The sequence below is a fragment of the Vigna angularis genome, chromosome 5 (genome assembly GCF_016808095.1).
Source record: "Vigna angularis cultivar LongXiaoDou No.4 chromosome 5, ASM1680809v1, whole genome shotgun sequence".
Taxonomy (NCBI): domain Eukaryota; kingdom Viridiplantae; phylum Streptophyta; class Magnoliopsida; order Fabales; family Fabaceae; genus Vigna; species Vigna angularis.
In genome coordinates, this window is record NC_068974.1 from 11960271 (window position 1) to 11972280 (window position 12010).

Below are 12010 nucleotides of genomic sequence, written 5' to 3' on the forward strand. Positions count from 1 at the left end.
TTCTCAATTCTCACACAACACTCGTGATGTTTACGTCTGGCCGAAAGCACAACGTAAAACTATATAAGAGGGCGTTCGTTCTCAAAGGAAGTCCTTTCCAAATGAAAGGGTCCGACTAATACAAGAATTTACTGATAATACCGAACGGTCAATGACCGTATAGATACGAACGTTCAATTTCATGCACTTTTCATATAAATCTTCTTTTACAGTAACTCATTTTCCAGTATAACTTTCATGCATTTAATCAATCTCAACATAGTATTTTTCCATGCTTCTCATGCTTTTAATCAACATCATATACTAACATTCAAACAACAAAATCATCCACATACAACGTAACAGAACATTCATACACTCAGCATATAATTTCCAGTACATACATGCATCGTTTTCTCATATCATCTCAGAATCATATTCATAAACTCCAAAGTCCAATATCATAAATCATATTTCAAGCATTACATAACGCACATGCAGTACAGAAATTTCATGAATTAAACCAATAAGCTTCCCTTACCCGGATTAAGCAACGTGCTTTCGTTCTTCAAAAAGAACACAAGATTCCAGTATACTCTTCTACCCTTAACGTTCAAAACCCCAAAACTCTTCCAACTAAAATTACAGAAAACCAATACTGGTTCAGAGGAGGTGCATGCAGATCAAAACGAAGCTTGCATGTTGAAAATGAAGAGTGGTTGAGGACGTGAAACTTACCCGTTCAGAATCCAAAACCAATCGGTTTGATGGAAAGCTCACGGTGCAGGGACGCTTCTCACGGTGCTGAAACGTGAACGGAGCAAAGGATGGTGAGTTACAGAAGAGAGAAGAATGGAGGTTCTAGAGAGAAGGTAGAGAGTTTGAGAGATCAGAGAGTTGGAGGAAGAAGATGAAGTGCACAGAGAAAGGGAAAGAGTTTTCCAGAAATCATTTCTTTCCTCACGCAGGACGATCGTCCAACCGCCTGCTGCCACTTGGATTCCATTAACGCTTTGGAACGTTCCAAAGTGACACTTGTCAGCATGCATGCATTGTGAACGTGAGTGCGTTTTAAATGAAGGGCGTGCGTGTCAAATGGAGGTGTACGCGTGGCAAGGTGCATTTATGGAAGTAGAGAGGTGAATAAGCAGGTTAATTAATGGGGCGTGACATATAGTAATTGTGATCATCCCATTTATGGTGACACGTTTTTAATATTACCAGTATTCAAACAGGAAGAAAAAAAACAATAAAAATATGTAATAATATGACTTTGTAAGATATCAATTTACTTTTAATATTTGGTGAAAATGTAGAATAAACATACTCTTAATAGATAAGTGTTTGTGTTTCAAATTAGTGTATTTTTTTTTTCTTCATATTAATTGCAGTGGTAGTTGTCACAGTTCGTTCTGGTGTGCTGGGATCAATTTCTGGTTGGCAAGTGGTCACAGCTGAATAAAAAAATAATAGTTGCCATAATTGATAGATGATGGCAGAATATTTTATATTCATCTTGTTGAAAAACTATGACACAATTATTTCAAAGAAGGTGGCAACTGTCGACTAAATTCACTATATAAACTCGATAACAGGTTCCCATAATCTCACTTCACAGAAAAAATGGAGTTTGGACATCTAATCTTTTTAGCTTTTTTATGTGTAAGCCGTTTTCCTCCATATCTTTGCTAGTTTCATTATTTTACATTGTTTTAACTTCATCATTTTACATGATTTTCAAGAATGTATGATCTTCATCATCATAAAAAAAGCCTCACAAACCCTAACCTATAAGCCACACAACGTAAAGATTTGATCAGTTATGGTTTGACCTAATGAAAGAGACCCTTTGTCTTAACCTTCAAGAAACTCATTTTCAGATTTGATCAAAGTACAATAAAGAACATATCTAAGCTAAAAGAAAAGATAAACTTCAGAAGTACGTGAAATTCTTCAATATGCTATTGAACCTGTTGTAACACTTGTCTTACTTTAAACATTTTCTGTTGCAGCTAACACTCAGAAAAATCGATGCCTCGCAATCTGCCAAAGATTACTGGGATTCTGTTTTTCCAAACACGTCAGTGCCGGAGCCTCTCCAAGATCTAGTGTTTCCTCGTAAGTTACATCTATATTATTATCAAAACATGCTAACTCTTGTTGCACTGTAAATAAAAATGTGATGAAAAAGATTGGTTTGATTTTTATCGTTGTTCATATGTTGTATATGCAGCAAAGAAAACCAATTTGCCGATCAAAGTGAATGAAGAGAAGCAATATTGGACTCTCTTTTTTGAACACGACCTTCATCCTAGAAAGATGATGCGTTTGGGTCTTCACAACTATTCTGATACAAAGCCATCCACAAGAACAACAAGCCAACCCTTTGGTGCATGGTTACAAGCAAAAATATCAGAGAAATATAGTCTTGATGAGGTTTGTGGGAAAGCAGCTGGTAAAGGAGAACACAAGTTTTGTGCAGCATCGTTGGAATCAATGATGGGTTTTGCCATTTCAAAGCTTGGGAAGAATATAAGGGTGGTTTCAAGTTCCTTTGACGAGAATCATGATCGATACAGCGTTGAGGAAGTGAAGAAAGTTGGAGAAAAAGCTGTTATGTGTCATAGGCTGAACTTTGAAAAGGTTGTGTTTTATTGCCACCAAGTCAATGCAACAACAACTTATATGGTTCCATTGGTAGCGTCCGATGGAGCCAAAGCTAAGGCACTAACCATTTGCCACCATGATACAAGAGGCATGGATCCTGTTGTGCTTTATCAAGTTCTCAGAGTCAAGCCTGGAACTGTACCTGTTTGCCATTTTGTTGGCAACAAGACTCTTGCTTGGGTACCAAATCTAGGAACAAAGGAATCTTGTTCTGCCTAGATGTTATATATATATCTAAACATGTTTAATCTATGTTAGTTTCTTATGAACAATAATGAAGTACTTTCATGTGGGTGTTCATGTTGTAACATGAGTTGTGTTCAAAGTGATGTCTATGCATATGAAATGGTTCTGTGTTTCAAATGGATTATTGTAGTTTTAACCTAGTTAAAGCTATGTGTGTCTTATTAATTATTATGTTGGTAACACAGATGTATATTTCAATTTGATATTGGTTAATGTTTGATTCAAAATTTTCTTGATATAAGACCACAAAGATAACGGCAACACTTTGAAAATTTCCATTTTTTTCAACTTTAAAATAGGAAAATTATAAACATACACCTTTTGATCTTCTTACTCTTATTTAATAGTTAATAAAAAATTAATATTTTTATACTTTATTTATCTTAACTTATTTTATATTTTAAAATAAAAATACTTCTTTGTTGATGTTGAACGGGTATAAAATAAAAATGTGATGTTTATGTATAATTCGAAAAAATATATTTGTAAGTGGTACCTTCATAAAAGTACCAATTTGTCCAAGTTTTATTTTGACATTTAAATTTTTTTTACACTCTAACATTATTTTTTTACTATTTTTTATTTTTTACAAATAAAAAAATTATTTTTTATAATTATATTTTTTTTACACGAGTGTCAAATGGTGTCATACCATCTTTTTAATTGTTTATATATAAAAATGTGGAATAATTAAAAGCTTGTGTATCATTATCTAGATCATAACTAAAAAAATTGTAATCCTTAACCAGATATTTTGATGGCATACTCATTTAAATATGATAAATGTATATTTTTTAAGTTTTGTTTAATTTAAAGCATTTTAATTTAAAATAATTAGACGAAAGGTATCGAAATGTCTAAGGATGCAACATCTACTAGTGCAAATATAGTATTTAACATAATGTGTTTAACATCTAATAAAAGAAACATCAATGTAAAAGATGTTGATGATAATTTTTGTAAATAAAACGTCATTATAGACGTCGGCTACATGGGTCTCTGATGTCACATATATTATTGAAGTCGACCCCCCTCAGGTCGGACGTCAAATGGTCTGTCAAAAGAACTGAAAAGGCATTGTTCTATTAGCTTTAGACATCGGCTACAGAGCCCCCGACATATAATATGGTTTAGACATAGGATCTTATTCCCCATGGACGTCAAAATGGGTGCCAATATTTATTTATTTTATGAATTAGACGCCTTATAGCATTTAGATGTCGAGGGTGGGGTGTCCAACATCAAATACCTTGTTTTTCACCAACTCCAAAACGCTAGCATCAGTTACGCATTTTTCCTCACAGCTTTGTCTTCTTCCTTCGTGTTCGCCATAGCATTAGCAAGTATGTATTTTCTTTACTTTGCATCGTTTTAAATTATTTTGCATCGAATAAATGTTGTTTGGACCCATTATATTTCATTTGCACCAATTAAATTTCGTTTTCATTGGCTTATGGTGCATTTATTATGCGCGAGTTGACGAACAATCTCCATTTCTTTGCCTACTCCATTGCTTGTGCCCACTCCTTGACAACGGCATACAAAACACTTTCTCTCTCCATTGCTTGTGCCCAATCTCCATTACTTGAAAACTCTTTCCCTCTACTATTTCGTGATATCCATTTTCAACCCTTGAAGAAGGTTCATTTTTTGGTTGGTTATTGGTTATTAGTTATTGTATATGTGATTGGTTATGGGTTATTGGTTATTAATTATTGGATATGTGATTTTTAGTTTTGAGATGTGATTGGTTATTGGAGACATGATTTTTAGTTTTTGATTATTGATTATTGGAGATGTGGTTTATTTTTCTATTATACATTGTCTCTTATGCATGATTAATTAGGTTTCTTGTGTTAATTATGATTGTCATGTAAACTTTTTAGATTGATTTTTCACAATATATTGTTGATTAAATTTTGAATATATTTGTAGTATGAAATCATTTAGTGAAACTTAGTTTCTGTTTGAGATTTAACACAAAAGATTAAACTTTTAATCATTTGTATTAAATTTTGAATTGTTCAATCGAACAGTTTGAGAAAATTATTTTTCATAATTTGCTATAACATATTTGTTGGAGTTTATGGATAAGTTTGAGAAAATTTTGATTGAGGTTATTTGTATTGTTCTCCATATGCATATTTGGTTGTGGTCATCTGTGACCACTTTCATTTCGTGTATTTCAGAGACCAATGCGAAATGATGCTAAAATCTTATCAAATTTATCATGTTAGACTTCTTTGTATGTGTGTTAGTAATTATGAAAAATAATTTTTCCGAATAGGTAGGATGTAACCTTGTGAGAGTTAAAAATTTGAGACTGATGAAGTTTGTTACGAACATATTATAGATTCGTCGCATCAGTCAAGAATATGAAAAGGGAGTTTCGAAGTTCTTACAATATGTTTAACAAAATGCAAACTTTGTGAACGAGACATATTTTTGTCCTTGTGTTCGTTGTCTTAATCAAATACTTCAAGACTTTGCCAATATGGGTGACCATCTATTCATGATCAGTATAATGAGAACTTATACCATTTAGACTTCACATGGAGAAGTACTAGTCAATTCTATAATGTCACAAGGAACATATTATATGGAAGAATGGTTGAGTGATCTATTAGAGGACATGATACATGATGTTGGTGAAGAAAATTTTGGAAGAGCTAATTTGTATGATTCTCTTAAGAATGATTCATAGTAAGAGAGGTATTGAGGATGCTCCAACTTTGAAGTTGTTTAGTTTAAAAGTAAGGAATGGATGGACCAATAAAAGTTTCACAAAGTTGTTAGAGTTGTTAAAGGAGATGCTTCTAGAAAATAACACTTTACCTATCCGTAATTACGAGGCGAAGAAAACTTAATCTGCAATGGGTCTGGAATATAAAAAGATACATTATTGTCCTAATGATTGTGTTTTGCACAGAAAGGACATTGGACAAGTCTAAATCCGACTTCTTATAACCAATTGATGTCAGAAAAGTCTAAATCTCACACCTTAATTGAACTTTTATTTACAAAAATATCATTGGTCATTTTTAACTGTGGATTTCTAGTGGGTCTTCCTTGATTGCATGATTCCTGAGGATCATGTTTTTTTTAAAACAGGGTATTCTTTACGAAGGCAAAGTTCTGAGTGTTGTAAAAGCTGACAATAAAAAAATAAAGATCACGAAGAAAGGATTTTATCCGCGGTGTATTGCGCAAGCCCCTCAGGATACAACAAGAACTTCTCATAACTTCTGAGGATTTCAAAACTAGCAAGGATCTCTAAAAAGAAAATAAAATAAACCCAGAATATTTTTAGAAAAAGAAGAAAACATAAAGAATGAAACTGAGAGAAGAGAGAATGAGAGAAGAGTGATTTCTTATGATGATTTTGGAGTGAATGAAGTACTCTATTTATACAGCTGGTGAACTAGGCCCATGATTCAAAGGATCCAAAATATCTGCCAAAAAATCTGCTAGTGAATATAATTTTTAATAAAATAAGAACGTTGCAACCTAATAAAAGAACGTTGGCAGCATCATTTACGCTGAAACCCCAAAACAACAAGATATTTTGCAATATTATATTCAAAATTTATAACAATCCCCCAATATTGTAAAAGATAAGAAACAAAAATTGAAAGAAAGAAAAGAAGAAAAATCATGGGTTTTATAAGATGTAATGCATCAGAGCTGGTATAGCAGGCTATATAAACCATTCCTAGATCAAGAAACTTAACACACAGTGTAATTGGTATAGCAAGCTATATGAACCAAAGTCACTTGAGTGTGTTAGAGGTTTATCAATCATAATACATCCCCACAATCCTTGTTGTTACGTTGTGATGTGCTTACTAGGCCATGTGTGTGTCCGGTATTCTTGAGTGCTCTAGAGATCATACCAAGATCTCATGCAAGCGGCCCCACTTGACACTCATATAGGTGATTTCATCAAGTGTATGCTGCAAAGCATACACCAATCACAAGGGATATGAAAATCATTAAAAACTTTGAGTAATTACAAAGTTTAACCTCTCAATAATGTAGTCTTTAGCATTTTCACACACACACACACCATAGAATTAGACATATTTGATTTAAAATCAAATTAGTGCTATTAGAATTAACAAGTGACTTATTTTTACCCATATGAACCTTATTCATGGGATCTCTAATAAAAAAGGTTGGGTCACCATCACTTGTTTGTTTGTTAGTGGCTTAAGTCTCATTTCCCTCGATGTTTCTAAGATCATATTTCTTCCCAAGGGTTTTGTCAGAGGATCTGCTAAATTTCGTTCTAACTTCACATAGTCAATGGAAATAGTTCCACTCTTTAGCAACTGCTTCACCAAATTTTGTCTCAATTGTATATATCTATTCTTTTCATTGTAATTCTTGTTATTAGCTATAGTTATTGTCAATTGGCAATCACAGTGTACTGACACCAATGGAGTTGGTTTCATTCTTAGTGGAATGTTTGCTAAGAAGGTTTTTGGTAGCCTAACCCATAAGAACATAATGGTTAAGCGTGCTTAGCCTAGAGTAATTTAGGGATGGGTGACCTTCTGGGAAGTTTTCCCGGAAAGTGTGCGAGTGAGGACAAAGCACATTGGAAAGTCTCGTGTTGATGTGTGAGGGCAGTCAATATCCCCTGTAAGTTGTCGGGGCGTTACAAGTGGTATCAGAGCCTAGCCTCTCCCAGTACGGTGTGGTTCGAGTACGAACCAAGTAGAAGCTCGTGGGCATGTGACACCCGGGCACTGACGAGGACGGGGAGTGATCGCCGGTGCAAGAGGCACGATGTGCAAGGGACACAAACAAGGAGCGGCTCTTGGCAAGCTTCTAGTGGAAGGGACACATGGATGAATCGAACATACACCGGAATGAGATGGATCTAGAGACTTTATAGGTATGGGACTATACATTTGAAGGATAGCTTAAAGGGTTTGATTTGGCTACTCATATAACCAAAATGCATTTGCTTTTCGGTAGCCTAACCCATAACAACTCCATTGTTAAGCGTGCTTAGCTTGGAGTAATATAGGGATGGGTGACCTTCTGAAAATTTTCCCGAAAAGTGTGCGAGTGAGGACAAAGCACATTGGAAAGTCTCGTGGTGATGTGTGGGGGCAGTCAATATTCCCTGTAAGTGGGCATGTGACACCCGGCTCCTGGCAGGTTTCCAATGGAAGGGACACATGGATGAACGATGATGACTAACACTGAGAAGGGTAGGAACGATGATGACTAGGTTAGGTTAGATGCATGGACACATATGAGGTCTTTACGGGGTTGTATCTACTTGGTGTTATGTGTAGGAAGTGCTAACTTAGGTATTTTTTTTTGTATATGATGGTTGTTTTACCACTACATAATCACGTTTTTTGTAATATGGTATGTTGGTGTTAGTGTATTATGGCGTTGGAAATTTATTGGTTATTAACTAGTTAACAGGTGCTTTTGTTGGAGACTAACCCATAGTAGCGCGTTTGGTGTAGGGGGCTGGCGTGGGGCTATTTGGATAAACAGATCACTTGAGTATTAGGAGCTGATATTGCAACACCTTGGAATGTACTAGTGGGTTATATTTTACTGGGCCTGTTGATGTTGAATCCAGAGGTGAATTTTGGAAACTGTAAGTAGGAAATAAGCATGGTGTGGCAGATGGAGTGATTACAAAGTTAGTGGTTAAGAGGTAAATGTGCAAGGTTTTGCAGTGTGGATTTAAGTATGGGATTGGACTTTCCAAACATTACTTGCAGTATTGATATTGTTTATGTGGGCCATGTCGTGGAGGGGGTATCAGGAGATTATTTTGGCAGTAGGAAACATAATGCAGCATGGTGGTGTGAATAAAGAAAGCAAATTGGTGGACCCACGAGGGGTCCACTTTGGAAGGTGGATAGGTTCTCACCTTTTGGTTGGTACTTAGTTTACTTATTTTAATTCAAATGACGTTTAAAGATTTGGATTTTCATTTACGATTCGATTAATTTATTTTATTTCTCATCTAACTAGCTGAATCTTCGGTATCCAGAAGGCGAACTTCCCTCATTATTGCGTCTTATAACCGTTTCAAGTGTTTCGGCTCATACCAACTTTTCAACCTTATCTCTAAGCATGGCGCATTCGTTAGTCGTATGGCCATTGTTATGATTGTATTTGCACTATTTGTTCATGTCACCATTCAACAGGTTTCGAGATTTTCTTGGCGGGCATGAGATTTTCCTACAACGCTTCCATCAACCACTAGTATAGAAAGAGGCTATGGCACCGGTTATTTTAGCCTATAGGCATCGGTTCTTGACCCGAAGCATATACAAACGAGGTAAAAGGTCTGCACTTTTATGCCTCGGTTATATAACCGAGTTAAAATAATATAGGAATAGAACTCGGTTCCTTTGAACCGAGGTAGTATGCTCTTCAGATATACCGCAATGGAGGATTTCGCAATCAAAAATAAGCACTTCCATTATGTGGTGAATCAGCAACTCCATATCAAAGAGTAATTAATTGGTTTTTTAAGAGGCAGAGATTCTGCTTCAGGTTCAGAATATGTTTCAAGAGCCATAAGATTTTTGACCCTGTCACACTAAAACTAATATTGTCTCCAAGCACACTCTCTGCATCCTTCGTTTGTGACATCTCTAGAACATTGCACCAAGCCATATCTTTTCTCTTTTCTCTTTTCTCTGTGGAACTCAAATTGAAGACATCCATATAAAACAACTGGTTAGTTTCCTTTGTTGCTTTTCTGATCAAACCTCCCACAAAACCAGCACATGATATCATATCATTCAACAACATTTGATAACACAACAATTGATGTCAATAATTCAACTTCTTCAAGATCTCTGGCACACACAAAAGACAAACAACCATCAAGAAGAAAAAGCTGCAGAAAAATAGAAAATAAGAGTGTCCCTGCCACCCCAACCGTCGCAGGCCCACCGCCCCTCCACCTCCTGCCCCCGCCACCCCGACGAAGCCTTCACCGGCTTCTGTCCCTCATGCCTCTGCGAACGCCTCGCCCTCCGCAACCCGAACAACAACAACAAACCCGCCATTGCCCGCAAACCTCCATCCACCACCGCCGCCACCCTTCAAGCCCTCTTCCGCCCACCCGCCTTCACGGAGCTACGCCAGACAAAGTCCTTTTCCGCCTCCAAAATCGAACCTTTCTCTACCTCCTTCGAACCTCATCGCAAATCCTGCGACGTTCGCCTCCGCAACATTCTTTCCGACGTTCGCATCTGCAGCCCACGCGAACCAGATCTGCCATCCTTTCGCGATAAAGAACAGATCTCCAACCTCCTCTGCCGCGAGATGAAAACAGCGAACAGCCACCACTGTCACAAGCTCTGAAGGATCTCGCCGTCACAGTCGACGTTGCGGGTCGCCGCTGCTGCGCGAACTCGAAACCCCCATGGGTACAGCGAACAGCCACCACTGTTACAAGCTCTGAAGGATCTCGCCATCACAGTCGACGTTGTGGGTCGCCGCTGCTGCGCGAACTCGAAACCCCCATGGGTCGCACCTCTGTCGTTGCACCGCCATCCGTTGGACGAGAGATGAAGAACCTAATAGAGGTGAAGAATAGGGTTTGCACGAAGAAGAGAAACCATGAATGGATGTGGGAGGAAAGTCTCGAGAGATAACCTATACACGAAGATTATGCCTCGGTTAAAACACAAATCGAAACATAAATTCCCAAATGACATCGGTTCGTAGAAGACCGAAGCAGTAGGGCTTGTCGTAGAGGGTTTTATGCTTCAGTTTCATAAATAACCGAGACCGTATAGCGCATAGGCTTCGGTTCTTACTGAACCGAGGCGTATAAATTCGTTTTAATTACAAAAATGCCACTGTATTTTAATACGCTTTGAGTTTTTGAAAACCGAGGCATATTAGGCGCGTTAAAAAACTGTTTTTTTACTAGTGAACACAGTACTTGGGAGCATTAAGGGGCATGTAATGCAAGAAACAAGCAAATCTAAGTTCTCTCTAACATGACCTACCTTTCTTATGTGAGTCTAGTTTGTCTTAGCTCTCACATCCTTCAACTGCATGCATAGCGGCCCGTTGCCTCAACTCAACCGTACCCAACCTTAATTTTGTGGAGGTTCTCCATTTTCTTGTCAAATGTTGAGGAGTGTGAGGGAGGAAAGATGATGACGGTATCTCATTGCGAATTGTGTTGTAAAGGATGATGCCAACATGTCGAAATAGTTGATGGAATATGGGAGAAGGCGGGTGAACCACTTCAAGGATACCCCATTTAGAGTGGTTGCAAAAGCTTTGCACATGATGCAGTCATTAGTCAAGTACAAACTAACTTGGGTGGTGTAGACAACAACGTGCTCATTTAGGACAGTGCTAGCATCATAACGATCCTAGGTAAGAGTCTTCCACTGCTTAGGAAGTGGGCTATCAATGATATCGTCTAAGAAGGGATGTCGATGGCTCTCTCCTACTATTGAGGGGTAATTGTGTCTTGGGGTACGGTTGTACTCACTTTCCTCCTCATTTCCACGAACAGGACTAGTGCGAGGTAGGGTTCTCTATATTGATTGCATGTTAGCATGGGTTTCCTTACATTTTCTTTTCCAACCATCTTTTTCAGCCTTGCATTCTCTTCCCTCAAGGTGTCCATCTCCTAAGAACTTCTTTTCTTAAACTCGGTGAACTCTTGTTGCATCTTCGCTTGGGCTTCTACTATAGCGGCTTTGTCATGTTAAAGACAAAATCGTTTATATGAACAAATGATCTCATGTTTTGAAGTTTATTCAAATAATATTAAAATAAGTTAAAGATCAAAAAGCAACCTAGGAGAAAAACTTAGAGCCAAAACCCCAAACAAACAAAACTATAACTTGAACCCCAAACTTAAAAATCAAAGGAAAACACTTAGATCCTGGGAAATAGAAAAATATTTAGGCTAGAATAACTAGACAATTGACAAAATGATGTCTTGTCTAAAAGTATTTAAGATAGAATTGAGCTAAATTCTCAATGCTTAAAGTACCTGAACTAAGTATTTGGCTTCTCTCGAAAACGAAAATAGGTCGAGACAATGTCTTCGACAAAAAGACTTAACTAAAAGATATAAGAAAGCCTGAGAAAGCTA

General features: G+C 37.0%; 1 protein-coding gene across 1 annotated transcript; it reads left to right on the forward strand.

The window, feature by feature from the left end:
• The first annotated feature begins 1591 nt into the window (after positions 1 to 1591).
• LOC108340073 (embryonic abundant protein USP92) lies at positions 1592 to 3031 on the forward strand. Its single transcript, XM_017577299.2, has 3 exons — positions 1592 to 1641; positions 1992 to 2097; positions 2213 to 3031. The coding sequence occupies exons 1-3, from the start codon at positions 1603 to 1605 to the stop codon at positions 2863 to 2865; spliced, it is 798 nt and encodes a 265-aa protein (XP_017432788.1). The 5' UTR covers positions 1592 to 1602; the 3' UTR covers positions 2866 to 3031.
• Positions 3032 to 12010: the final 8979 nt, after the last annotated feature.